General features: G+C 28.7%; 2 protein-coding genes across 4 annotated transcripts in view; one reads left to right on the top strand and one right to left on the bottom strand.

Moving 5' to 3' along the window:
- Window positions 1-26935, top strand: part of LOC127282067 (caldesmon-like) — a 329462-nt gene that overhangs the window by 61413 nt on the left and 241114 nt on the right. Inside the window, exon 5 of the transcript XR_007843138.1 lies at window positions 115-164. The gene's annotated coding sequence lies outside the window, so the exon portion shown is untranslated. The remainder of the gene's footprint in view (window positions 1-114; window positions 165-26935) is intronic.
- Window positions 1-26935, bottom strand: part of LOC127282074 (lachesin-like) — a 121634-nt gene that overhangs the window by 69438 nt on the left and 25261 nt on the right. For all 3 annotated transcript variants that reach the window (XM_051306157.1, XM_051306156.1, XM_051306155.1), the window contains exon 2: window positions 25516-25649. In XM_051306157.1, the coding sequence (XP_051162114.1) occupies window positions 25516-25648 (133 nt within the window). In that variant the 5' untranslated portion in view covers window position 25649. The remainder of the gene's footprint in view (window positions 1-25515; window positions 25650-26935) is intronic.

Here is a 26935-nt window from a genome sequence, read left to right as displayed (position 1 = left end):
TGAAAATTCTTTATCTCACCATTTTTTGTTTTTTTAAAAATTATGCGAATTGTAATTAGATTTATATAAAATTGTTTGGAAAATAAATTTTTTAACTATTTTTTTCTTTTTCAGACTCTTGGATATTATACCCAGAGCATGGATGTTTGATACAGGATTAAATGGTTCGTAATAATTTTTTTACTCAATTTTATCTTAATTTGCTAGAATTAATTATTTTTGAAAATAATTTTACATAAGAACTTTTTTTTTCAATTGAAAAGAAAATTCCTCTCGATTTAAGAGGAATAATTTAGTATGAAAAATTACATAATTAATTTTCTTCTGAGGAAAAAACAATTTTTTTTGTTAAAATAATTTTTTTGAATTTAAAATTAAAATGATTTCCGAAAATGGCGTTGTCATTAGTGTGTAATAAATTTCCATTATCAATTTAACACGATTAGTTAACGTGTATGGACATTAAATACAAAATAGTTAGATCGTTGTGCTAAATTTTGGATAAGCTAAATAGTAAGGAGTTGGGAGAGTTGTGTGGTTTGTTCAATTAATCACTGTCACGATGAAGTGCGGCTCCCGCTTTTCCTTTTGCTTTAACTTTATAACTATCGAGTTCCAAGTTCGACCTTATCCTGAATCCATTTTCTATTTATCTATACGATACCGCAAGTAAAATCTCCTTTAAATTTCCTCAAACCCCCCTTTTTTTAAACCCGCGCTCGCTCACCACAAAGATTTACTTGCTGTATTAACATTTATGAAAATCTCTCTCTCTCTCTCTCTCTTTCGTCTTCGTTTTTGATTTTCCTTTAAAGGTTCTCTGGGAAAGTTTCGTGAATTTTAAAATCAAATAAATTTACAATTTAAATACATTGATTTCAATAAATTTACATCTTAATTCAATTATTTCAAAATAGAAATTTTAAATGTATTTAAATTTTATTTTCCTTAAATTTCGAGTTAAAGAATTTTTGGTATTTTTTTTTTTTAAATTCTTTCGATATTGGCAAAAAACTTTTTTCTAAATAAATAATAAATAAATAAAAAAATAATAAATTAATAAAAATAAATAATAAAGAAATATTTGACTTTTTTAATTTATAAAAAAAAAAATTGTAACGTAATTTTGAAAATGGAAACATGTGAAAAATTTAGATGATATAAAGAAAATCTCTCGCTGGAGAGATAAACTGCAAATGTATATACATAGAAATTTCTAAAGAATTTGTGAGAACAAGTGTAAAATGCTTATATGAATTAACTGGTTCACAATAAATGCGCTTGGTTAAATAGCAAGTTGCTGGTGGAAAATTTAAATTCAAGAATAAAAAGGGAGAGACGCGTATATATATTTTTTTTTTTATTTTTTATTTTAAAACGAGTAGCAACGAGTCTAACAAGCGATACAGATTCAAGGAATGACAACTGGAGCGAGCAAGTACGTAATTGTCAGGATGTGCTCTCTCCGAGTACATTTAATGGAACAACCTTAGCGAGTCAAAGGCTTGTCAGAATGTCTCTTGTGGTTCATAACTGTCTGGTATTAAATGCTTCAAATTTCAGTTGAAATTTGTCATTTACAATATAGTATATATAGAGACATGAAGATATAGATATATATAGTCAGAAGCATTCGATTTAGGTATATATGTCCAGTGACACACGTTCGCAGTTTCCGTTTTTAGAAATGAAATTCTTTTGTTGAGAATTTTTCTAGTGACGCTTTAACTTGAAACGTGCTTTCTTTATATAGCCTTCAACATTTCTAAGACTTGCAATCTTTCTTAGGATTTTTTCCGATTCGTTTTTTTTTTTTAACTTGTTTTCAACAAGATTTTTTCTTCTTCTTGAAAATATTTTCTTTTGAGGCTTAACATTTTCTTCGGGGATTTTTCTTTTTCTTCAAGGGAGATTTTAACAATCATATATATACAGTAAAATCGTTTATTTTTCATATTTCGAATATTGAAAATATATATTTTGAAATTGAAATGTTGCGATGTTATCAAAATTATTTCCTTAGATGCATTATTATATAAACGATATAATTATTTGCGGATTATACTCATTAAGAAGATCTTGTTTGTCGAGTACCGCACTTGTGCACGACAAGAGAGCCTTTAAAGTCCCATTACTCGACGTAACAGAGGGCAACGTTTACACACAAAATCAACCACTTTTGATCTCAACTTCTCAACCCTGCAATGTGGTTACAACATATCGTCTCTCTCTCTCTCTCTCTCGTTTTCCCTTGCTCCCATAAACGTAACGAAAACAACAAAAGAAATAAGAGTTGAAAATTCCTTTAAGAAAACTTCAAACGAATTTTATACCTTTTCTCCAAAACTCATTGGAGGATTAAATTTGTGGCAAAAACTTTCTTTGGTTTCATACGATAGAATTGATGTTTTATTATTTGTATAACAACAAGTGAAAATAGTTTCGAAAACTTGTGTTAATCTTCTTTTTTCTTCTTTAGTTAAATTTAATAATAAATAAAAATTAGTAGACAAAAAAATTTACAACAAGTATAATTAATTGCATATTGCATAAACACTTGTTGATTGATTTTAATTGGATTTCTTATTAAAAAATATATAATCAATAATTTCTATTCTATTCCATTGTGATGGCAAATACTTTGTATAAAGTTTGCAAGATGCAGAAAATTAATTAAACTGTGCCTTTCTATTATTAATTATTACTGCGTTGTGCAAGGAAAGAGATGGTGAAATGAATTTTTCCCAGAAATCCGAGCTTTTTGATTTTTTACTAACTTGAAAAAATTTTTTTCTCAACCGAGTATTTAAAGACGTGAGAAAACTTTAAAAAGGATTTTTACTCGTGGAGAAACTTCAAAAAAAAAAGAAAAAAAAGAAAAAAAAATGAAAGAAAAGAAAAAAAGAGAAGTGGTACTTGTAACTAAGTTCCTCGAGGCGATAGTGCAGCTTTTATAGTTATACTTTTTACATAGTAAAAGTATAATTTAGCAGCAACTTTCTAAATTTACATGTTTTCACCAAATAACCTGTTAAAAATACAATTTACCGCGTCAGTTTAAATTTTCTTTGATAAAAACTTAGAAAAAAATTGAGTTCTTTAAAATTATTATAATTATAAATAATTTGAATAATAATTACAAATATACAAATAATTATAATAATTATATAAGCACTGAGAAAAATATGCTATTGAATCAACAGCATTTCTGCCAAAGGTATAAAAATTATTGATATGCTATAAAATTTGTAAAATATTTTATAGATTCTATAGCATATATGCTTTTGAATCAATAATTTTGTATACCTTTGGCAGAAATGCTAATTAATTCAATAGCATATTTTTCTCAGTGTAAATACTGTAATTTTAATGACTAATTGCTAATTAATAATTAATAATTAATAATTGATAATTTTCATAATGCTTTGAAAAAAAAATGGAACAATTAATGAAATTATTGTGATTGTTGGCGGTCGATGTGTGAATGGGACAATTAATTATATAATGTGCGAAACGTTTTCGATGCAATTATCCGTAAATCCAGTAACACCGTAAAACGATTAGCACCCTATAAAATAAACATTTCCTTCTTCTGATAGGGGGAGATGAAAAAAAGAATATTGTTTTCTCTTCCGAATCCCGTACTAGTCTCTTTCTCTCTCTCTCTCTCTTATTTTCACGTATTTGATTGACTTCATCCCCCACCGTAAATTCGAGGCATCGTTTACAACTGCGTCACGATCAAGGTGGATTTAATTCTTGCACAGTACATTTCACAGCAACGAAAGATAAACGTGCGTCGAATAAAATCTCCAAAGTATGCGAAACCTGGGTTGATAGTTCTTTTTTTTATTTTACTCTCTCTCTCTCTCTCCATCCTTGAAGAAACGTGCTCGACGACACTCAGGAAATCCTCATAGGTAGCAAAGTGTATACCATGTTCGAGTGCACTTTCCCTTATTCATATGTATAAGTAAATTGTACATATATACATCAGAGAACACGTCAATAAATATATATAGATATATAATTTTATATATATTTTTTTTTGCCTATATATATTTTTATATAAATAAGGCACCAAAGGAAATTCTAGCTGAGTCGTCTGTGAAATTCAGTGAAAAGAAAAATTTCACTGATTCTGGGGCGTTTGAGTGAGATGCGGACTATTCAGGTTTCTTGCATCAAATGAGAACTCTCAGGGAATTAAAGCCCGTGTGCGTAAAAGGAAACACTTCGGGCAAACATTAACCTTTGACCAAAAGCCGCCGTGTACTTTAATACAATTTTTTTTTTACATTAACGTCATTTTTTTTTTTTAATTTTTTTTTTTTTATTAAAATACTGCTAATTCCATTGTCAATATAAATGATAAAAGCATACTACAATAAGAAAAAATAAATGATATTTATTTTTAGATAAAAAATTGAAAAGAGAGTAGGTTTCCTTGAAAATTTTCCATTTGTAAATTAAATATTAAAAAAAATTTGCAATTTTAAAAAGAGTTTATAAAAGAAAAGTTGGTTTTTATGGGTAATAATAATAATAATTTAATAGTAGCTGAGGCAATATAACAGGGTAGTGTAGATGATGATGAAGAAGAAGAAGAAGGGTAATTATACTTTTAGGATCGTTGAATTATTAAATGATAGAACTTACAAAACATGTATAGTGATCCAGTATAAGGAGACTGAATCTTCCGTATGTTCGCTCGAAGATTATTCATTATCCTCTTTATTAATTTTCATAGGGGATTGTAAAATTAAATACATTTTCGATTCTGTTTTTACGAAGAGTTATTTTCTTTTGAATCGGAATTAAATCGCAAATTATTTTGATTCTGATATATATATATAAATCTTAGTTTTTTTTCGAACTTTGGTCGATTTTGATTATAGAATCAAAAATGGGTAGCAGTTTTTGCTTTCTGGAGGAATTTTTTTGAAACCTGTACCGCCAAATTCTTGCTGATTAAGGTTTTCTGTTTTGTATGAGCCTCTGTAATTTAATTTTCAAATCTAATGCCAATGGAATTTAGATTATGGTTATGTAAATTAAATACAATATCCGATATTTTAAAAATCTGCAACGAAAATTAGGTAGTTTCATTTTGAATCGGAATTGCAAATTATAAATTTGGTTCTGATATATACAAGTCAAAGATGTTGGGTTGTTTTCGAACTTTTTGTTGATTTTGATATCAAAATCAAAATTATGGGTAATAGTTTTTGCTTTCTGGAAAAATTTCTTTAGAACTTGTACGGATAAAATTGTTGCTCTGATTAAAATTCACTGTTTTATGAGCCTCTGAAATTTAATTTTCAAATCCGATGCCAATGGAATTCAGATTATGGTTAACGTTCAAAAATTAAATACATTAGATCCGATTTTTGTAAAATTTAGAGCAAAACAGGTAACTTTATTTTGAATCGGAATTGCAAATTATAAATTTGATTCTGCTGTATACAAATCAAGGATTAGTTTGGTTTTCCAAATTTGATTGATTCTGATTTTAGAATCAAAATCAAAATTATGGGTAGTAGTTTTCGATTTCTGGAAAAATTTTCTTAGAACTTGTGCTGACAAATTGTTGCTGATTAAAATTCACTGGTTTATGAGCCTCTGATATTTAATTTTCAAATCTAATACCAATGAAATTCAGACAATGTTCTAAAATTAAATACAGTATCCGATATTTTTAAAATCTAGTTACAAAAATAAGTAATTCTATTTTGAATCAGAATTGCAAATTATAAATTTGGTTCTGATATATACACGTCAAAGATGTTGGGTTGTTTTCGAACTTTGTGTTGATTTTGATTTCAAAATCAAAATCAAAATCAAAATTATTGGTAATAGTTTTCGCTTTCTGGAAAAATTTCTTTAGAACTTGTACGGATCAAATTGTTGCTGATCCTCTGATTAAAATTCACTGTTTTATGAGCCTCTGATATTTAATTTTCAAATCTAATGCCAATGGAATTCAGATTATGGTAACGTTTAAAAATTAAATACAATTAGATCCGATTTTTGTAAAATTTAGAGCGAAACAGGTAACTTTATTTTGAATCGGAATTGCAAATTATAATTTTGATTCTGCTGTATACAAATCAAGGATTAGTTTGGTTTTCCAACTTTCATTGATTCTGATTTTAGAATCAAAATCAAAATTATGGGTAGTAATTTTCGATTTCTGGAAAAATTTCCTTAGAACTTGTACGGATCAAATTGTTGCTGATTAAAATTCACTGTTTTATGAGCCTCTGATATTTAATTTTCAAATCTAATGCCAATAAAATTCAGACAATGTTCTAAAATTAAATACAGTATCCGATATTTTTAAAATCTGGTTACGAAAATAAGTAATTCTATTTTGAATCAGAATTGCAAATTATTTTGTTTCTGATAGATTTTGTTTTCGAATTTTGATGGATTCGGATATTAGAATCAAAATCAATGGGTAGCAATTTTCGTTTTTTTTTTTTTTTTGGGAGAAATTTCTTTGGAACTTTTGCGGCAAAATTGTTGCCGATCCATTAATTAAAATCCACTGTTTTGCGAGCCTCTGTAATTTAATTTTCAAATATAATATACCAATGGAATTCAGTTAATGATTATGTTCTTGGCAAGTCTCAATTAGTTTAGTAAATAGTTGTTGGATTGTGTAATAATCATATTTTATGATAATGTTATTACAGTAGTAAATTAATGATTTACATTTACTCTCCAAATCTAAATTAGAAATTAGAAAACAAGACTGCTATGAATTATTTAACAGATGTTTAATTGCTTCACAGAAAATTAAAAGGCATTAAAATAAGCTGCAACGCTTATTATTTTAATACAATTTTGCTTATTTTAATACCAAAATGGATTAAAATAAGAAAAATTGGATAAAAATAAGAAGCGTTGTAGCTTATTTTAATGCCTTTTAATTTTCTGTGTTGTAATTAGTCAACAGGTGCTATAAAATTTTTTCTATCCAGGTTAATGAAATTCAACAAATGAAGAAGGTTTTACACGTTAGGTTAAAAAATATAAAAAAGATAAATAATTTTTTCCATGCTTGAAAAGAATGCATATGCTGTAGAGGTTTTTTTTTTTGAAGACGATTCGTTATCAAAAGTTAGATGAATAGTGCAGGTTAACTTAGCATAGGAATGGTCAATTGTGTCTTTATGGTTCTGTGTACTGCCTTTAAATTTGCATAGCTATGATGGTATTATGCAAGGTTTTGAAAAGATTTTTAAGTTGCAAGTATTTTCCTCGAGGCAAATATCAGGTATATATATACATAGATAATATAACGTGGCTGACACGTGCGAGGTTCTCCTCTCTTTGAGGAACTCGAATGCAATAAGAGCTACATACACTGTGACTGCCCTTTTGACTTTAGAGCTTAGTTTGCCCACTCTCGCATCAAGGTTCTAGGAGCGGGGGGGGGGGGATAAACTTTGCAAACGTTATTGCAATTATTAGCGACATCACTACTGTGTAACGTAATTTCGCGTGCTATGGTATATACTTGAACTTAGTTTTAGACTTCCTGTCCCGCAGAGAACATCCGCTTCAAGTTCAACAGCGATGCACTCTGGAGGGAAATCCGCTGGTTCAACTGAACAAACCATTATTGGTATAGTTTGCGGCTTTCGAAAGCTTATTTTAGTTCCCAATCAAATCACTTCTCTTTGATTATATTCCGAATGTTGATTTATAATTACGAATTCTGTTTAAAACTTTAGGTATACCCATAACTATATTCTGTGCGGCGAGTTCAAGTTATGTATATATATATATACCTATAGTTTCACAAATGTCTTGAAATCAATTATCTAAATTTTTTTTTACCCCAATATCGCTGAGATTGCTAAATTATTATTAGCGATAATTTAGAAAAATATTCAGTTCATCCAAATATTTGCCTCAGCAAATTTCGTGCATTTTTTAAAATTATCTAATATGCTTTTAGTTTGAAAAAATTTTTCATTATTAAAATTACTAGAAAATTAATTTTCTTTGGGCAAAATTTAATTTTTTTTTATTTTTCTATTTTCGATGATGAAAGTAAATAATTTTTTTCCCGAGATTTTCTTTTATGTAAAAAATCTATAAAAGAAATGTATTTGAAAATAAAATTATAAATAGAAGATTAATGAGTGAAATCTAGAAGGTTTAAAAAGGGGAACTCTCTCATTAAAATTTTAAACTTCTAATTGGTCATTCGTGTTTGCTATAAGTTTTATTTAGTTATTATTTGTTTTTGAGCTTGAATTAAATTTCATTTTAACAGAAATTAGTGCTTTCAAATGCTGATGATGAAAGCACGACTGCATTTACCTGCGCGTTTTTAAAGTATTCTACATTTTGCCTCTGCACCTTTGCGTGCATAACATAATTAGATAGATAGATATATATATATATATATATATACAAAGAGAAAGAGAGGGGGGAATAAGATAAATATACAGTTTCCAATTTCAACAATATCATTTTGATTCCCTTTCTCTTGATTTAACATTAAATGATTTGGAATAAATGGAATTATCATTATGATTTGATATTCACGGTTCATGTTATTTTATATATATATAAATTCGATTGTACTTCTCAACTGATTGTGAGATTTATAATTTTTCTTGAATTTTATTTTTCACTATAATTTTATTAATTTAATTTTTCAATTCAATTTATTTAAATTATTTAATTTATTTTTTTTTTTAATATTTTTATTTTAATTTTTTTGTATATTTAATTCTTAAACGGTGGCTTTTGGATATTATTTGTAACAAAATGGAATTTTAGTCACAGCTAAATAAATATAGCTAAGCTAAATAAATGGAAAATTTTACATCAAGTGAACATTACTATAAAGGGGATGGATGGCACAGGAATTACGATTCCGCTAACATATTATAAAATCATGTTTATTTTGTTGCGGTTGACTCGGCAAACGCGAACGTTTTCGAATGAAAGTACGTTTCTGAAAATTAGATATTCCATCTCTTCTCGGTTGAACCGTAAGTTGATTTAAATAAAATTTCACTGACGTATACACATATATATATATATATGTATATACATATATCGAGATAGATTTAGTTCATTGCTATGATAAATTTCATTTTCCATTATCTCATCAATTTTCCTCAATATTTCACATTATGGAAATATATATATGTACATTTTTATATTAATATTATGAAAATTGTTATAAGAAATTAAATTTTTTTATTTTCTACTATTTTACTTCTTGTAAATAGAGGCAAATATAAAAAATAAAAAATAAAATAATAAATTAATAAAAAAAATTTAATAAAAAAATTAAAAACTTTTTAAATTATAATTGACTTTGATATATTTTGGTGTATCTCTTTATAAAACTAAGAAATTGAAATTAATAACTTTTTAATTGAAGTACTTATTAAAATATCTATTTTTTAAAGAGTTTTTAAACTTTTTTAATTTAAAGAAATATTTAGCTTTTATTACAAACTAAAAGTTTTGCTTTTATGAAAAAAAAAAAAAAAATGTTTGCATGTTACCGTCTGACTAAAATATTCTTTTACTACTGAGACAGTATTTATGTAAATTTTAGAAACGTTTTGTTTGAGGAGAAAGTATTTGTTCTACTGAAAAGTTTGTCTAACGAAACTAGACTTTTACTACTGATAAAATATTGGGAAAAATTTTTCTGACTATTTATGTACTTTTTTCTACCTGATATTATTACAAATTCTTTGACTGATTGGCTGACTGAAATAATTTTATACTACTTAGACGATATTTATGTAGAAGGAAAAATTTTGTCTGACTTAAAATTACTTGTTCCACTGAAAAGTCTGTCTGACTAAAGTACGCTTTTACTACTAACACGCCTATATGAAAATTTCGCAAATTTTTTGTCTTGACTACTTTTTCTACTGAATTTAAAAATAGATACTACAATATATGAAACTCAGCCAATAATATATTTCACATTTCCCCCTCTCTTTTATTATAAAAATTACACATAAAATTTAATTTTTTTAAAAGCCCTTTTAAAAAAAATGTCACGACATTCATTACTCGAATATTCCCAAACGCGCAAGAATTAGTCCTTTGTACGAGAATCTCACACTAATTTTACCAAATCGATTTCAATCTCTCCGATATGGAGGGGGAAGAGAGGGGAGGGGGGTTACACCGTTAATTAAAGTTTGAATTTGCTTATTGGCCTCTGCCACTAGAATTATTGCACGGTTTACTTAATAGCGTTTGGAGGCGGGGAAAAAAAATAATAATTGATGACTCACAGGGATCGAAACTTATATGCGAAGTAAAGTTTTTTTTTTTTTTTTTTTTTTTTTTTTCGTTAGTGTAAGAGCCAAAAGAAAGAGACGAATTTTAGTGGTATTCACGATGGTGAAGTAGAAGAAGAAGAAGAAAGAGAGGGTGAGAGTGCGAGTTTTAGGGAAACGGTGATGCGGGGTCCAAGGAGTAACAGCTTGCGACTTAGCTAAAGGTGAGATATATATCTACGTCTACACGAAGAAAAGTTTTTGGGGTGCGACGAAGGACTTGGAAGCGGCGATGTTGGGTTTACGGAGGTCGAAAGGTGGCTAGAGAGTGAGAGAGAGAGAGAGAGAGAGAGAAAGAGAGATTGAGAGAGAAAGAGAGAGAGAGAGAGAGAGAAAAGGGGAACGGGAAAATTTAAAGTCGCAAATTCTCCTGGTTTATCACCCGACGACTCTTAATCTTTTGGGGTGGCGTGTGCACTTCGATATAATCCTCTTACGCGCCGCGACGACCAACAGCATTTCGACGCTTCATGCACACACGGGGAACGAGGTAATTACAATTGCAACCGTGGTACGCCGCAAACGTTACACACAAGTATACACACCCAGGGTGTACATGACAGTGCGCATTTGTAGTATAATGTCGAAAGTGTGCGAAATTAACGTCCAAGCATCATGGAATTTCATACCATATCGCACTACGCATTTTCCACTGTATACACATTTACATATATACAAACACTGTGGGCTTGTGCTTTTGTTACTAAAATACCTTTGACAAAAGAAAATTGTACTCGATTTGCAGGAATTGCAGTTGAAATTCAATTTTTCATCTCGGTAGTTTTTTTTTTTTGTTACTTTCTAAAAGTGATAAAGTAAAAATTTTCCCGGTAAAATAGTTACAATTTGTAAGAAATTCCACTCAAAATTAGAAAATGTATTTTACTAACTGATGGTAAAACAGATTACTATAGAACCGACTGTAGATAACATAGATTTCTACAAAACCGACTGTAGGTAAAACAGATTGCTATAGAACCGACTGTAGATAACACAGATTTCTACAAAACCGACTGTAGGTAAAACAGATTGCTATAGAACCGACTTTAGGTAAAACAGATTGCTATAGAACCGACTGTAGATAACACAGATTTCTACAAAACCGACTGCAGATAAAACAGATTGCTAAAAAAGCTACTGCCGATAAAACAGATTGCTATAAAACCGACTGTAGATAACACAGATTTCTACAAAATCGACTGTAGATAAAACAGATTGCTATAAAACCGACTGTAGATAACACAGATTTCTACAAAACCGACTGTAGATAAAACAGATTGCTAAAAAAGCAACTGCCGATAAAACAGATTTAGGCATTTCTTTCCGTAGGACATTTTACTTTCTAATTCTTTATTTCTTATTGCAAATTACTTATTCTAATTTGCTTTTTCTAATCTTCTTTTTCTATTTTTCTTTTGACATATTATTTTCTTCTTGAACATTATTCCAAATAATTTATCATTTTTTACTAATATTTTAACTCATTAATTTTTTACAGCCTATAATTATAATTTAATCGACAGAATATATATATATATATATCTGGATTATAAATATTTCCATGACAAATTGGAAATTTTACATTATTATTAATTCACTTTTTTCAAAGGATAATCCACACCCATAATGAACATCTCTCAATCATGATCGATTATATATTCTTGCGTATCTCTCATTCTTTTATAGAAAAAAATAAATATTAATTAATCAAAAGTTTCTTGTATACTGCGCAAAAGAATGAATCATTTGATTTTAAGTTGTCAGGAAAATATATAAATTATCTCGTTATGCAATTTCTCATCATCATCATCATTATCATCTTTTTCTTCATCGTCTTCTTCTACTTCTCATAATATCCCCTCGTGGAAAAAAGAGAGAGAAAAAAAACTTGACATTATGATTTAATCTGTCTCAAAATTGTAATTTTTTAATAAATTGAATCTGCGGTCTTTGATCTCGAAAAAAAAATTTTTTTAATCAAACTTTGATGAGTTTGCTTTTACTCTCCTTCTTTGAAAACTCTCTCTCTACAACTGGGTAGGTTACTTTTCTTAGGAATTTGCCCGCGACTATATATATATATATATATATGTTAACAAAAAAAGAAATTGAATTTCAATGCTTTTATCTTATGCTCGCGGATAATATATATATATATACATATATAACCTCTCTTTTGTACCTTAACAGGAAAAAAAAATTTTCTTAATTAGCTGAAATTCTTTTGTTTCCTGTCTCATTACATTATTACCTCATTAAATTACATAAACGATATTCAATTTTTAATTCACTTTCTTCAGTAATATTATGTTTTATTTTATTTTTTTGATTAATTTTATTTGATCAAATATATATATTTCAAATAGTGTATATATATATATATAGTGAGAAGAGGCTTAAGATCCACTGAAAAGTTAGATACTTGTTATACTAGCACTTACTAGATCTTGGCGAACAGAACTACACGAGTTAATACAACTAGTGATCAAAACTTTTGATAAAAAAAAAAAAAAAAAAAAAAAAACTTTCGAATAAAGTTTTCCTGAACGTCTACTCACGTTCAGTTGGCCATTCGGCTGAAACAGTCCATCAAACTGAAACTCGTGTTTCTCAGAAGATATACTTTTTCAGAGTTTAACTGAGGATCATTTTACCGGAAAAATGCATTTTTTATGAATATTACATTTTCAACAGTAAAAGTATACATATATGTATATATTAGATAGAGGGATTCACTTTTAAATTTGAAGAAAATTGAATTGCTGAGTAAGGAAAAATGAAAAAAAAAAAATATATATATATATGACATTCACAAATGTGAAATAGACATTTTTTTTATACAAATTATATAATTAGACTTTTTTAATTTTTTGTTCTTAATGAAAAAAATACTTTTTGTTTTTTTTTTTTCATTAAAACGTTAGTAACATAATTACATGGAATTTCTTGTAAGATTTTCTTTGGCGAAAACACGAAATAGCAGATTTCATGAGGCGCGCGAGACTGTGCTAATTTTCAGTAATTACGATTTTCCTCATTCTCGTTACACTGAAATCCCAGGAGATAAAAAATTCAAAGTATTTTTTTATCGTAGTCAATTATAAAAATTTGCAATACAGTGAAACCCTCGTACATCGGACCCGTATTATATAATATGCAACATTTATTATTATATAAAACAATTTAATAAAGTCAATTTATACGGACAAGGTTGGCGCCAATATTTAAATCAACGAAAAATGAAAGAACTAAGTAAAACTTAAATTCTAATTTAAGTTTTATTAATAATTTATAATTTAAGTTTTATTTAATAATTTTTTTTATAATTACTAATAATATATTTATTTATATTTACTTTGCATTATTAATATTTAACTGCCTTTGAGTTCTGATTTAATAAGAAAAGACAGTTTTTTGAAAAGTGAAAATATAAAAAATTAACGACATAGAAATCTACCTTACCGACTGATGGCAATAGTCGGTAAGGTAGATTTCTGTCGGTAATTTTTTACATTTTTATTTTTCCCTTGAAATCCGATATGCGTGGGTTTTACTGTATTTTGCATTTCAATTTTTTAATATATTTAAATGCAAGCCCCAAAATTATTCTACAAATTAATGTTTAGAAAAAAGCATATGAATATTTATTTTATTTTTAAAGTTTATTAAATATTTATTTTATTCATTATTTAATATTCTTTGTATTTATTATTTTTTTTATTTTTATTTATTTTTATTTACTTTTATTTATTGTTTCATCTTCTTTTTATTTATTATTTTTTCATTATTATTCAAACATTATTCCTTGACTCAAGTATATTTATTTTAAAAACGCTATATTAATAATTAAAAACGTTGAAAAATTGTTATGCATAGATTTTGGCTTTTCATTTTTATGTATGAGTCGTTTATTAAAAAAGAAGAAAAAAAAATTCCTCGTAATTTCGAGCATTTACTCAAAATGTTTTATCCACAAGCAATCTAACTGCCTTCCGGTGAAATAAACGTATAATAATTATTCGTTTCTGTATTCTCATAGCAATGAAGTACCAATTTCATCCCAAAGTATATATATGTATATATAGATGAAATTATAAATATGAAATTAGGCAAGAGAAATGTTACTCTATCTGAAATTATTTATTTATAAACTATTTTTTATATATCAATATGATATATGCCTGAGTTATTTTGAATTTTACAACTGAAAATTTTACATATTACGTGATAAACGTCAGAAATTTTTTTTTCTTTCATATTTTTCACTCAGCAATTATAAATTTAACATATTTTAACATTTTAAATTTAAAATATCCGCAAATGAAATAACATTATATTGTACGAATAATTAGATTTTTTTTATATATCAAATCCGTAAAAAGGGTAAATTAAACTTTTTAAAATTCCATTGAGAATAAAACATTTTATTTCTAATTGTATTTAGTGTAATTGAATTTAAAAAAAATAATTAAATAACAAAAAAATTAAATTAAAAAACGATTTATAATTAAATCTATATAAAAATTATAGCAGATAATTAGCAGCCTATTGTCTATGAATAATTAAATTTAATATTAATTAATTAATTAAAAAATAGAATGTAATCAATATCTCATCGTTTTGATAAATAACAACCTATTATCTAACAAGTATCAAACAAGTCCATTCAGTGTATATCTATTGTCTTCCAACATTATCCCTTTATTCTCACTTGCTTTTCTACTTTCTTATCATTTTTTTTTTCTTATTTTACTATTAAACAAAAGAAATAAAAAAAAATAAATGTACATATAATAACGTTATTTTACAATAGGATTTAATTATCTTAAAACTGATAAAATGTTATTCATATCTGACGTTGAGCCTTTCACTTTAAACGGCCTCAAGCTAAAACCGCAACTCGTCGGATTTCCTTTGTCCTGGAAAAACGATCTGAATAGGAAATGCCGGAATGCCAGCACGAGAGATCAGTTGTAAAAGCTGTTTTAAGACAGAAAATTTTACGTTATTTCTCGCAGCTATATATATATATAGAAACATTTCAATTTGTATTCAAACCAACTTTTACACTGCGAACAATCATAAACATTTTATTGTCAAATGGTTTTACGCAAAAGTCGCAACCTAATTATTTATTTATACGTTCTCTCGTGTTGGTAATTTTCACTTCTTTTTTTTTTTTGCTTTCTACTTTGTACATTTATTTTTATTTTTAATTAAGTTATATTTATTACATCGTTTTATCAATTCTTTAATAATTTTTTTTCTATATTTTTCTTTTCTATAAAAGATTTATAAATGTAAAAAATTTAATATTATAAAAAATTTATAATATAAAAAAACTTATAAATAAATTATAAAATTTATGAAAAAAATTATATTTTTACATTACATAGTTAATAAAATATAATTACAATATTAAATACAAAAAAAATGTTTTATTCTCAATAATTAAACTTTTTTTTACCATTTTGATTATTTAAAAAAAAAAATGAAAATCTATGTATAAATCTTTTGCGAGGTTCATATCAAAAATTGAAGACAAAACAATTTTAATGAAGACGAACTGAGACAAATGAGCCTTCAATAGTTTCAAAAGAATTGGATAAGATTCATGCTTAAACTTTTGAAGCAAGGTCTTGAATAACACGATCCAAAAGGGCTTTAATCTACTTTTAAATCAAACATTCTATAAAACTTGAGATAAATTTGCATAAGATCGTCTTTAGAACTTTTAAATATCTTTCACTTGAATGTTATCTGACAAATAACTTTTTTATTATATTGTAAGAGACCCTAAATTTCGATTTGAGATTTTAAAAAAATTATTTATTATCTCACGTATAAATAATTATTTTTTAATTAATCTTTGTTTTTACTTTCAACATTTTTATTTATCTTTTTTATTTTATTTATAAATTTATTTCTCCTTTATACCTATTACTTTATTTTGTAATATTTTTCCATTAATTTGTTTTTCTATTAATATAGTTTGGATTTTCTTAGGCAAATAATTTTATTCAATTTAAATTTCGATAGATTTTGCATAATTTTCATAATATACCAATTTGCGAGAATATTGGAAAGAAATTAGATACTCTGTAAATAATAGAGAGAGGGAGAGTGGAATTTTCAACGTCGCTCTTGTCTCTCTTCTGCTCTTGAGTCTCGAATGTTAGGAATTTGAATTACATTCTTTATCGTCTCATAGGAGGGAAATTTTTGCATTCTGGTAATCTTATTTTTAAAATTAGCTTATACGCTATACTTAAATAAAAAAAATTTCAGAGTATTGAAAAAAGGTAATTAATTTATTTTATAAAAAAAGTAAACAAATTTTTCTGGTTAAATATATTTATTTAACTAATTCATTTATTAAATTATTTCATTAATTATTACATTATTTAATCAATTATTCTTATTTTTTATGTTAATAAGTTCACAAAAATACATGACTCATTCGTAATACGAGACTTTTTCACAAGCAGTTCGTGACTCATTCATGACTTTTTTACTGCTCGTGAAAAACTCAATAACAAGTTACGAGTCACGAACTGCTCACAAAAGCCACACATGAGTACCGAATCGCTCTTGAAATGTCAAGAATTCTAATTCGTGACTGTTTCACGAGGCCCATTTCTAATTCCTGATTATTTACTTATGAACATTTCTAATTAGTGACTTTTTCACGAGTCTCATTTCTAATTAGTGACTTTTTGCTTAGGAGAATTTCTAATTCGTGACTTTTTTCTTAGAACAATTTCTAATTCGTGACTTTTTTTCTTAGGGACATTTCTAATTCGTGACTTTTTTTTCTTAGGGACATTTCTAATTCGTGACTTTTTTCTTAGGATAATTTCTAATTCGTGACTTTTTTTTTCTTAGGGCATTTCTAATTTGTGACATTTTTCTTAGGGGCATTCGTGACTTTTTCTTGACTTTTTTCTTAGGAGCATTTCTAATTCGTGACTTTTTTCTTAGGGGCATTCGTGACTTTTTCTTGACTTTTTTCTTAGGGGAATTTCTAATTCGTGACTTTTTTCTTAGGAGCATTTCTAATTCGTGACTTTTTCGTGACTTTTTTCTTAGGGGAATTTCTAATTCGTGACTTCTTTCTTAGGGGTATTTCTAATTCGTGACTTTTTCGTGACTTTTTTCTTAGGGGCATTCGTGACTTTTTCGTGACTTTTTTCTTAGGAGCATTCGTGACTTTTTCGTGACTTTTTTCTTAGGGGCATTCGTGACTTTTTCGTGACTTTTTTCTTAGGGGCATTCGTGACTTTTTCGTGACTTTTTTCTTAGGAGCATTCGTGACTTTTTCGTGACTTTTTTCTTAGGGGCATTCGTGACTTTTTCGTGACTTTTTTCTTAGGGGCATTCGTGACTTTTTCGTGATTTTTTTGTGACTTTTTTCTTAGGGGCATTCGTGACTTTTTCGTGACTTTTTTCTTAAGGGCATTTCTAATTCGTGACTTTTTTTTCTTAGGAGCATTCGTGACTTTTTCGTGATTTTTTCTTAGAGGCATTCGTGACTTTTTCGTGACTTTTTTCTTAGGGGCATTCGTGACTTTTTCGTGACTTTTTTCTTAGGGGCATTTCTAATTCGTGACTTTTTTCTTAGGAGCATTCGTGACTTTTTCGTGACTTTTTTCTTAGGAGCATTCGTGACTTTTTCGTGACTTTTTCGTGACTTTTTTCTTAGGAGCATTTCTAATTCGTGACTTTTTCGTGACTTTTTTCTTAGGGGCATTCGTGACTTTTTCGTGACTTTTTTCTTAGGAGCATTTCTAATTCGTGACTTTTTTTCTTAGGGGCATTCGTGACTTTTTCGTGACTTTTTTCTTAGGAGCATTCGTGACTTTTTCGTGACTTTTTTCTTAGGGGCATTCGTGACTTTTTCGTGACTTTTTTGTGACTTTTTTCTTAGGGGCATTCGTGACTTTTTCGTGACTTTTTTCTTAAGGGCATTTCTAATTCGTGACTTTTTTTTTCTTAGGAGCATTCGTGACTTTTTCGTGATTTTTTCGTGATTTTTTCTTAGAGGCATTCGTGACTTTTTCGTGACTTTTTTCTTAGGGGCATTCGTGACTTTTTCGTGACTTTTTTCTTAGGAGCATTCGTGACTTTTTCGTGATTTTTTCGTGACTTTTTTGTTAGGGGCATTCGTGACTTTTTCGTGACTTTTTTCTTAGGGGCATTCGTGACTTTTTCGTGACTTTTTTCTTAGGGGAATTTCTAATTCGTGACTTTTTCGTGACTTTTTTCTTAGGGGCATTCGTGACTTTTTCGTGACTTTTTCGTGACTTTTTTCTTAGGAGCATTTCTAATTCGTGACTTTTTCGTGACTTTTTTCTTAGGGGAATTTCTAATTCGTGACTTCTTTCTTAGGGGTATTTCTAATTCGTGACTTTTTCGTGACTTTTTTCTTAGGGGCATTCGTGACTTTTTCGTGACTTTTTTCTTAGGAGCATTCGTGACTTTTTCGTGACTTTTTTCTTAGGGGCATTCGTGACTTTTTCGTGACTTTTTTCTTAGGGGCATTCGTGACTTTTTCGTGACTTTTTTCTTAGGAGCATTCGTGACTTTTTCGTGACTTTTTTCTTAGGGGCATTCGTGACTTTTTCGTGACTTTTTTGTGACTTTTTTCTTAGGGGCATTCGTGACTTTTTCGTGACTTTTTTCTTAAGGGCATTTCTAATTCGTGACTTTTTTTTCTTAGGAGCATTCGTGACTTTTTCGTGATTTTTTCGTGATTTTTTCTTAGAGGCATTCGTGACTTTTTCTTGACTTTTTTCTTAGGGGCATTCGTGACTTTTTCGTGACTTTTTTCTTAAGGGCATTTCTAATTCGTGACTTTTTTTTCTTAGGAGCATTCGTGACTTTTTCGTGATTTTTTCGTGATTTTTTCTTAGAGGCATTCGTGACTTTTTCTTGACTTTTTTCTTAGGGGCATTCGTGACTTTTTCGTGACTTTTTTCTTAGGAGCATTCGTGACTTTTTCGTGATTTTTTCGTGACTTTTTTGTTAGGGGCATTCGTGACTTTTTGTGACTTTTTTCTTAGGGGCATTCGTGACTTTTTCGTGACTTTTTTCTTAGGGGAATTTCTAATTCGTGACTTTTTCGTGACTTTTTTCTTAGGAGCATTCGTGACTTTTTCGTGACTTTTTTCTTAGGAGCATTTCTAATTCGTGACTTTTTCGTGACTTTTTTCTTAGGGGCATTCGTGACTTTTTCGTGACTTTTTTCTTAGGAGCATTTCTAATTCGTGACTTTTTTCTTAGGGGCATTCGTGACTTTTTCGTGACTTTTTTCTTAGGAGTATTCGTGACTTTTTCGTGATTTTTTCGTGATTTTTTCTTAGAGGCATTCGTGACTTTTTCGTGACTTTTTTCTTAGGGGCATTCGTGACTTTTTCGTGATTTTTTTGTGACTTTTTTCTTAGGGGCATTCGTGACTTTTTCGTGACTTTTTTCTTAAGGGCATTTCTAATTCGTGACTTTTTTTTCTTAGGAGCATTCGTGACTTTTTCGTGATTTTTTCGTGATTTTTTCTTAGAGGCATTCGTGACTTTTTCGTGACTTTTTTCTTAGGGGCATTCGTGACTTTTTCGTGACTTTTTTCTTAGGGGCATTCGTGACTTTTTCGTGACTTTTTTCTTAGGGGCATTTCTAATTCGTGACTTTTTTCTTAGGAGCATTCGTGACTTTTTCGTGACTTTTTTCTTAGGAGCATTCGTGACTATTTCGTGACTTTTTCGTGACTTTTTTCTTAGGAGCATTTCTAATTCGTGACTTTTTCGTGACTTTTTTCTTAGGGGCATTCGTGACTTTTTCGTGACTTTTTTCTTAGGAGCATTTCTAATTCGTGACTTTTTTCTTAGGGGCATTCGTGACTTTTTCGTGACTTTTTTCTTAGGAGCATTCGTGACTTTTTCGTGACTTTTTTCTTAGGGGCATTCGTGACTTTTTCGTGACTTTTTTGTGACTTTTTTCTTAGGGGCATTCGTGACTTTTTCGTGACTTTTTTCTTAAGGGCATTTCTAATTCGTGACTTTTTTTTCTTAGGAGCATTCGTGACTTTTTCGTGATTTTTTCGTGATTTTTTCTTAGAGGCATTCGTGACTTTTTCTTGACTTTTTTCTTAGGGGCATTCGTGACTTTTTCGTGACTTTTTTCTTAGGAGCATTCGTGACTTTTTCGTGATTTTTTCGTGACTTTTTTGTTAGGGGCATTCGTGACTTTTTGTGACTTTTTTCTTAGGGGCATTCGTGACTTTTTCGTGACTTTTTTCTTAGGGGAATTTCTAATTCGTGACTTTTTCGTGACTTTTTTCTTAGGGGCATTCGTGACTTTTTCGTGACTTTTTTCTTAGGAGCATTCGTGACTTTTTCGTGACTTTTTTCTTAGGAGCATTTCTAATTCGTGACTTTTTCGTGACTTTTTTCTTAGGGGCATTCGTGACTTTTTCGTGACTTTTTTCTTAGGAGCATTTCTAATTCGTGACTTTTTTCTTAGGGGCATTCGTGACTTTTTCGTGACTTTTTTCTTAGGAGTATTCGTGACTTTTTCGTGATTTTTTCGTGATTTTTTCTTAGAGGCATTCGTGACTTTTTCGTGACTTTTTTCTTAGGGGCATTCGTGACTTTTTCGTGATTTTTTTGTGACTTTTTTCTTAGGGGCATTCGTGACTTTTTCGTGACTTTTTTCTTAAGGGCATTTCTAATTCGTGACTTTTTTTTCTTAGGAGCATTCGTGACTTTTTCGTGATTTTTTCGTGATTTTTTCTTAGAGGCATTCGTGACTTTTTCGTGACTTTTTTCTTAGGGGCATTCGTGACTTTTTCGTGACTTTTTTCTTAGGAGCATTCGTGACTTTTTCGTGACTTTTTTCTTAGGGGCATTCGTGACTTTTTCGTGACTTTTTTCTTAGGGGCATTCGTGACTTTTTCGTGACTTTTTTCTTAAGGGCATTTCTAATTCGTGACTTTTTTCTTAGGAGCATTCGTGACTTTTTCGTGACTTTTTTCTTAGGGGCATTCGTGACTTTTTCGTGACTTTTTTGTTAGGGGCATTCGTGACTTTTTTCTTAGGAACATTCGTGACTTTTTCGTGACTTTTTTCTTAGGAGCATTCGTGACTTTTTCGTGACTTTTTTTAGGAGCATTCGTGACTTTTTCGTGACTTTTTTCTTAGTGGCATTCGTGACTTTTTCGTGACTTTTTTCTTAGGAGCATTTCTAATTCGTGACTTTTTCGTGACGTTTTTCTTAGGAACATTCGTGACTTTTTCGTAACTTTTTTCTTAGGGGCATTCGTGACTTTTTCGTGACTTTTTTCTTAGGGGCATTCGTGACTTTTTCGTGACTTTTTTCTTAAGGGCATTTCTAATTCGTGACTTTTTTCTTAGGAGCATTCGTGACTTTTTCGTGATTTTTTCGTGACTTTTTTCTTAGGAGCATTCGTGACTTTTTCGTGATTTTTTCGTGACTTTTTTCTTAGGAGCATTCGTGACTTTTTCGTGATTTTTTCGTGACTTTTTTGTTAGGGGGCATTCGTGACTTTTTCGTGACTTTTTTCTTAGGAACATTCGTGACTTTTTTCTTAGGAGCATTCGTGACTTTTTCGTGATTTTTTCGTGACTTTTTTGTTAGGGGCATTCGTGACTTTTTCGTGACTTTTTTCTTAGGAACATTCGTGACTTTTTCGTGACTTTTTTCTTAGGAGCATTCGTGACTTTTTCGTGACTTTTTTTAGGAGCATTCGTGACTTTTTTCTTAGGGGCATTCGTGACTTTTTCGTGACTTTTTCTTAGGAGCATTCGTGACTTTTTCGTGACTTTTTTCTTAGGGGCATTCGTGACTTTTTCGTGACTTTTTCTTAGGGGCATTCGTGACTTTTTTCTTAGGAGCATTTCTAATTCGTGACTTTTTCGTGACGTTTTTCTTAGGGGCATTTCTAATTCGTGACTTTTTTCTTAAGGGCATTTCTAATTCGTGACTTTTTTCTTAGGGACATTTCTAATTCGTGACTTTTCCTTAGGGGAATTTCTAATTCGTGACTTTTTAGTGACTTTTTTCTTTCTAATTGGTGACTTTTTTCTTAGGGGCATTTCTAATTCGTGACTTTTCAATGAGTCCCATTTAGAATTCATGACTTTTTCCTTATATGTATTTCTAATTCGTGACTTTTTTTTATGAGGTTCATTTCTAATTCGCGACTTTTTCTTAGGGCATTTCTAATTCGTGACTTTTCGCGAGGTGTATTTCTAATTTGTAACTTTTCTTAGGGGAATTTCTAATTCGTGACTTTTTCAGAAGCTATTCGTGACTGTGGTTTTTTTCTGAGCCATTCATGATGGTTGACTTTTTAGCCATCATTCGTGATTCGTCTCTTCTTTGTGAGAAATTTGTGACTCATTCATTACGTGGTTTGTGAGTAATTCTATATGTCACTCTTTCTTAATTCATTCGTGACACGATACGTTGAATTGAACATTATTTTGTGTCCGTAACAGTCTGTGAAAATTAGTAAATTTGAATTTTATTCTCGGTCAAGGCTGTGCAATGTTGATAAACGATAACATATTTCGAAAGGGTGGTGGCTCGGGGGGAGGGTTTACAAAGAGAGAGAGAGATGACCGCGAATATTAACCTTTCGCGTGTGTGTATATATTTTACGACTCGTTTCACAATCATCGTTATATGCATAACTCTCTTTCTCTCTCTCACACATATTTTGAGTTTGCAAAACGATAATAATTCCTACGAGGGTTAATATAGTCGCACATTGAAATCTCACGCTCACCTTCCACCACGCGACAAGAGAGAATAATATAATAATGCATTGATATCGCGAGTGCAAGACCTTTGGACTTGTAAGAGGTTTGCTTGTAGAAAAGCAAAGTGGTAAACTTGTAAGTGGTAAAATAAAGTTGGTCCTCGTGGCCGTGACAGTTTAATTAATATCTTTCATCTTCAAAGGAGAAAAACTTGGTAAAGTCCCAGGCAAACCACTTCAACTTCTGGGTCGCCAACGCGACTGACTCCTTCACATTTCTTTTCGCCTTCAAAATATACATCTATATATATATATATATACATGAAGCGCGACCACTTCTTGTTTTTCCCTTACTAATGTTTAATGACTCTAGACGTTATACAATTTTTCTTCAACTTACACCTTCAATTATAAACAAAAAAAAAAAACTTCAAACCTTTGTATACCTCATTTTTTTGTCAGTGATTCTTGTCTTTACATTTATAAGAACAAAAATACTATACCCATCGAAAAAAATTAAATTTTAAATAACGGTTAATTTTTTTTTTTATAATATTATAAGAATTTTTTGTTCTTTTCTCGCGTCGAGTTTATTTCACAATAATTATATTTGCATCCCTTATTTTGCGAGTGTGCGATAATTAATTTTGAAAATCCTCTTTTATAGTTTATATAAGTTTTGGACCAAGTTTTGTATGAAGGAGATGATGAAATCCTGAGGTCCTCCTCTGCGGCATTTGATCTTGGCGCGCGCATAGAATGTTTATACTCGGGGAGAAAATAAAGTTTTTTTTTTTTTTTTTTTTTATTTCCTTGTGATTCTTGGATCGGTTTCCGCATTCGTTCTTTAATTCTTAGGGTTTAGAAAATTTAAGGTGAATTCTCTTGAGGGGTTGAAAACATACTTTTCTCTCTCTCTTAAGTTTCCGGATATCGAGGAGTTTGAAAGTTGGATGATAGAGTGGCATAACTAGATTTTACTTCTTAGAAGAGAGAGAGAGAGAGGAGAGTCTTTCACAAAAATTTCTTTTAACTTCAACACTTTCAGGCTTCAACTCTTAACTTTCAAAAAACTTAAGCTATTTCATTTTGAGCGAAAACATATCTTTTAATCTGTTTCAGCACAAAAAAATACTTTTGCATAAAGAGAGAGAGAGAGAGAGAAAACTTTTTTATATAGGGAACACTTAAAAACGTCTGTCATTTTTTTTTCGAAATCATATTTCTTTCCGGGCGAACTGGAATTTTTTTTTTGAAATTTCTTTACGAGATGAGAATTATTATTCATAAAAATGAAAATTTTTTTAAAGAAAAAAATTTATTTTTTGTTATTTTATAATTAAAAAAAAAAAAATAAAATTAGGTTAATGGGATTAAAATATTTTTTCAATGCACAATTGGAATTACAATACATAGTATGACAATAAAGAAAACGGAAATGCTTTGCGTCAAATAAAAAAAAGTTTATAGAGCTAAAACTTATAAATCTTGAGCGCTAAATTAAGTATAAATGTCGGATTTGCGCACAGAGTTTTACGATCTTTAATAAAACCATACACATTTGAAAGATAAATATATATCTTTGCGCCTATTTCTCGTCATATTTTTCGAAATAAAAATGATGACTGGATAAAATTTAATTTTTTTAAAATTACTCACGAGCTTACTCAAAAACATATATAGTCACCATTTATCTATTTTATACATTCATTAAACTGATCCTAATAAAATTAATTTAATAACGAAAAATTAATTATAAAAAATTTTAATTACACTTTTTAAAATGAAATTCTTTCGCTATTAATTGAACCCTATCTATTATTGATTGATATCTGAAGATAAAAAATAATTTCAAAGCAATAATACAAACTCATACTCTCTCCACTTTTTTTTAATATCAGTAATTGATTTTCCCCCCTCCAAATATTTGAATAATATCTTTCTCATATATATATATATATATATATATATATATATATATATATATTATTTTCCAAACTTTTTTCTTTTTATTCCTTGCTACGATGACAATGAAAAAAAAACATTTTACGCGTTGCAAAATCCTGAAAATGTAATAAAATAAAAAATAATGTCGATACTATGGGGGAATGCTTTGAACCATTTTTTTTTTTTTTTTTTTTTCATAAATTCGGGCGGGAAAATTTCATGCGATAAATCTATGGTCTATCGCATTCGTACACATGCGGTAACACCCTGAAACTTATCGATGCATAAGCTTAAATATTGGGAGAGACGGAATATAGCGAGGAAAAAAAAAAGAAAAAAAAAAAAGTAAATGGAAATTCAACACATATCTATATATAAAATAACGAGAAAATGTGAATAGAATGGTTGAGAAGGGATAGGTGGAGGTGTGTTAGAAAAGAATGAAAATTTGCTCACTATTGTCAGACGTTGGAAAATTCGTTGCTAAGGAGAAATCGTGTCGTGTGATCTGGTTTGCACTGACTACGCCGACGATGTCGATGTAACTTTCGAGAAGTACGTAGCACAAAATCAGCCATGCCACCCTCATCCTGCAATAATTACATATGAAATTACCTCTATTATTCGTTTAATTAGAGAATATCTTTATACATGTGTATATATATGTTATTTAAATCACAAATTTTGGCTAAAAGACTAAAATTACATTTCCAAAAATTGTCAATTAATTTTCATAAAAAATTTCTTAATATTAATTTCGTTTATTTATAAATTATATTATTTATATAATTTATTTTATTATATAAATTATATAATTAAAAATATAATAATAAATTGTGTAATTAAAAAATACAATAATAAATTATAAAACAATTTTTTAGGAAATATAAATATCTATAAATTATTATAAACTTTTATAAATATTTATATTCTATATTTATATTTTTATACAATTTTTTTTATACATTTTTTTACTTATTACTTAATTTAATTTATTTCCAACTTAATTACTAGTTTAACATATTGTTTATACAACAATAATTTATAAACAAAAAAAGAAATAATGATAATTAAAATTATTTTAAAAAAATATTAAAATCCATTCGCGAAGATTATAAATAAAACAATTTATTTCACAATTTCTCATTCTATTAACAAGTTTGTATATGATTAAAACTCGAAAAGGGATTTTCATTTTAATTTTTCCAATGTTTGCACAAAAAATTAGGAGAGAAATAAATCCCCAATTAATTAATTCTCCACCTTTTGGTTTGTAAATCATTAAATAATTTTTTTTCTCAAATAGATTTTGTAATAAAAAAAAAGTCCATTTTTATTTTATAAATAAATTAACAATTATTATTATTATTTTTATTATTATAGTTTATAATATAATAAATTATATATTTTTTATTTATTATTTATATTATATAATATAATGATAATTATTATTATTATAGAATATTTTTCATTTGTTTGTTTAAATATAATTCTAATTGTAGCACGTTCATTACATAGATAATTTATAATATCTTTTATCTGATATTAAAATGAGCTAATTGGGTTAATTTAGAATAAATAGAGAAATTCACGTATTATATCGTAACTGTGTATTTTGATGTGTAAAATATACTAATTCGCGAGTTTATTTAATGAGCTTAATAAATGTAAAATATATATATATATATATATATATATATATATATATATATATATATTATCAGGATAATTGTAGAATGATCAACGCGCTTATAGTTTAGATATATTAATAATGCATATGTAAAATGGTATTTTCAATAATTCCCTATCAATAATGTATATAGGAAGGAATTCAGAACTCCTGTATTGATTTATTTAAAATAGCGGCTGTTTCCAT

The sequence above is a fragment of the Leptopilina boulardi genome, unplaced genomic scaffold (assembly GCF_019393585.1).
Source record: "Leptopilina boulardi isolate dan_hultmark-lab unplaced genomic scaffold, ZJU_Lbou_2.1 LbouV2_278, whole genome shotgun sequence".
In the NCBI taxonomy this organism is placed as follows: Eukaryota; Metazoa; Arthropoda; class Insecta; order Hymenoptera; family Figitidae; genus Leptopilina; species Leptopilina boulardi.
The sequence above is the reverse complement of the archived record's forward strand: the minus strand, read 5'-3'. Positions and strand labels throughout refer to the sequence as shown.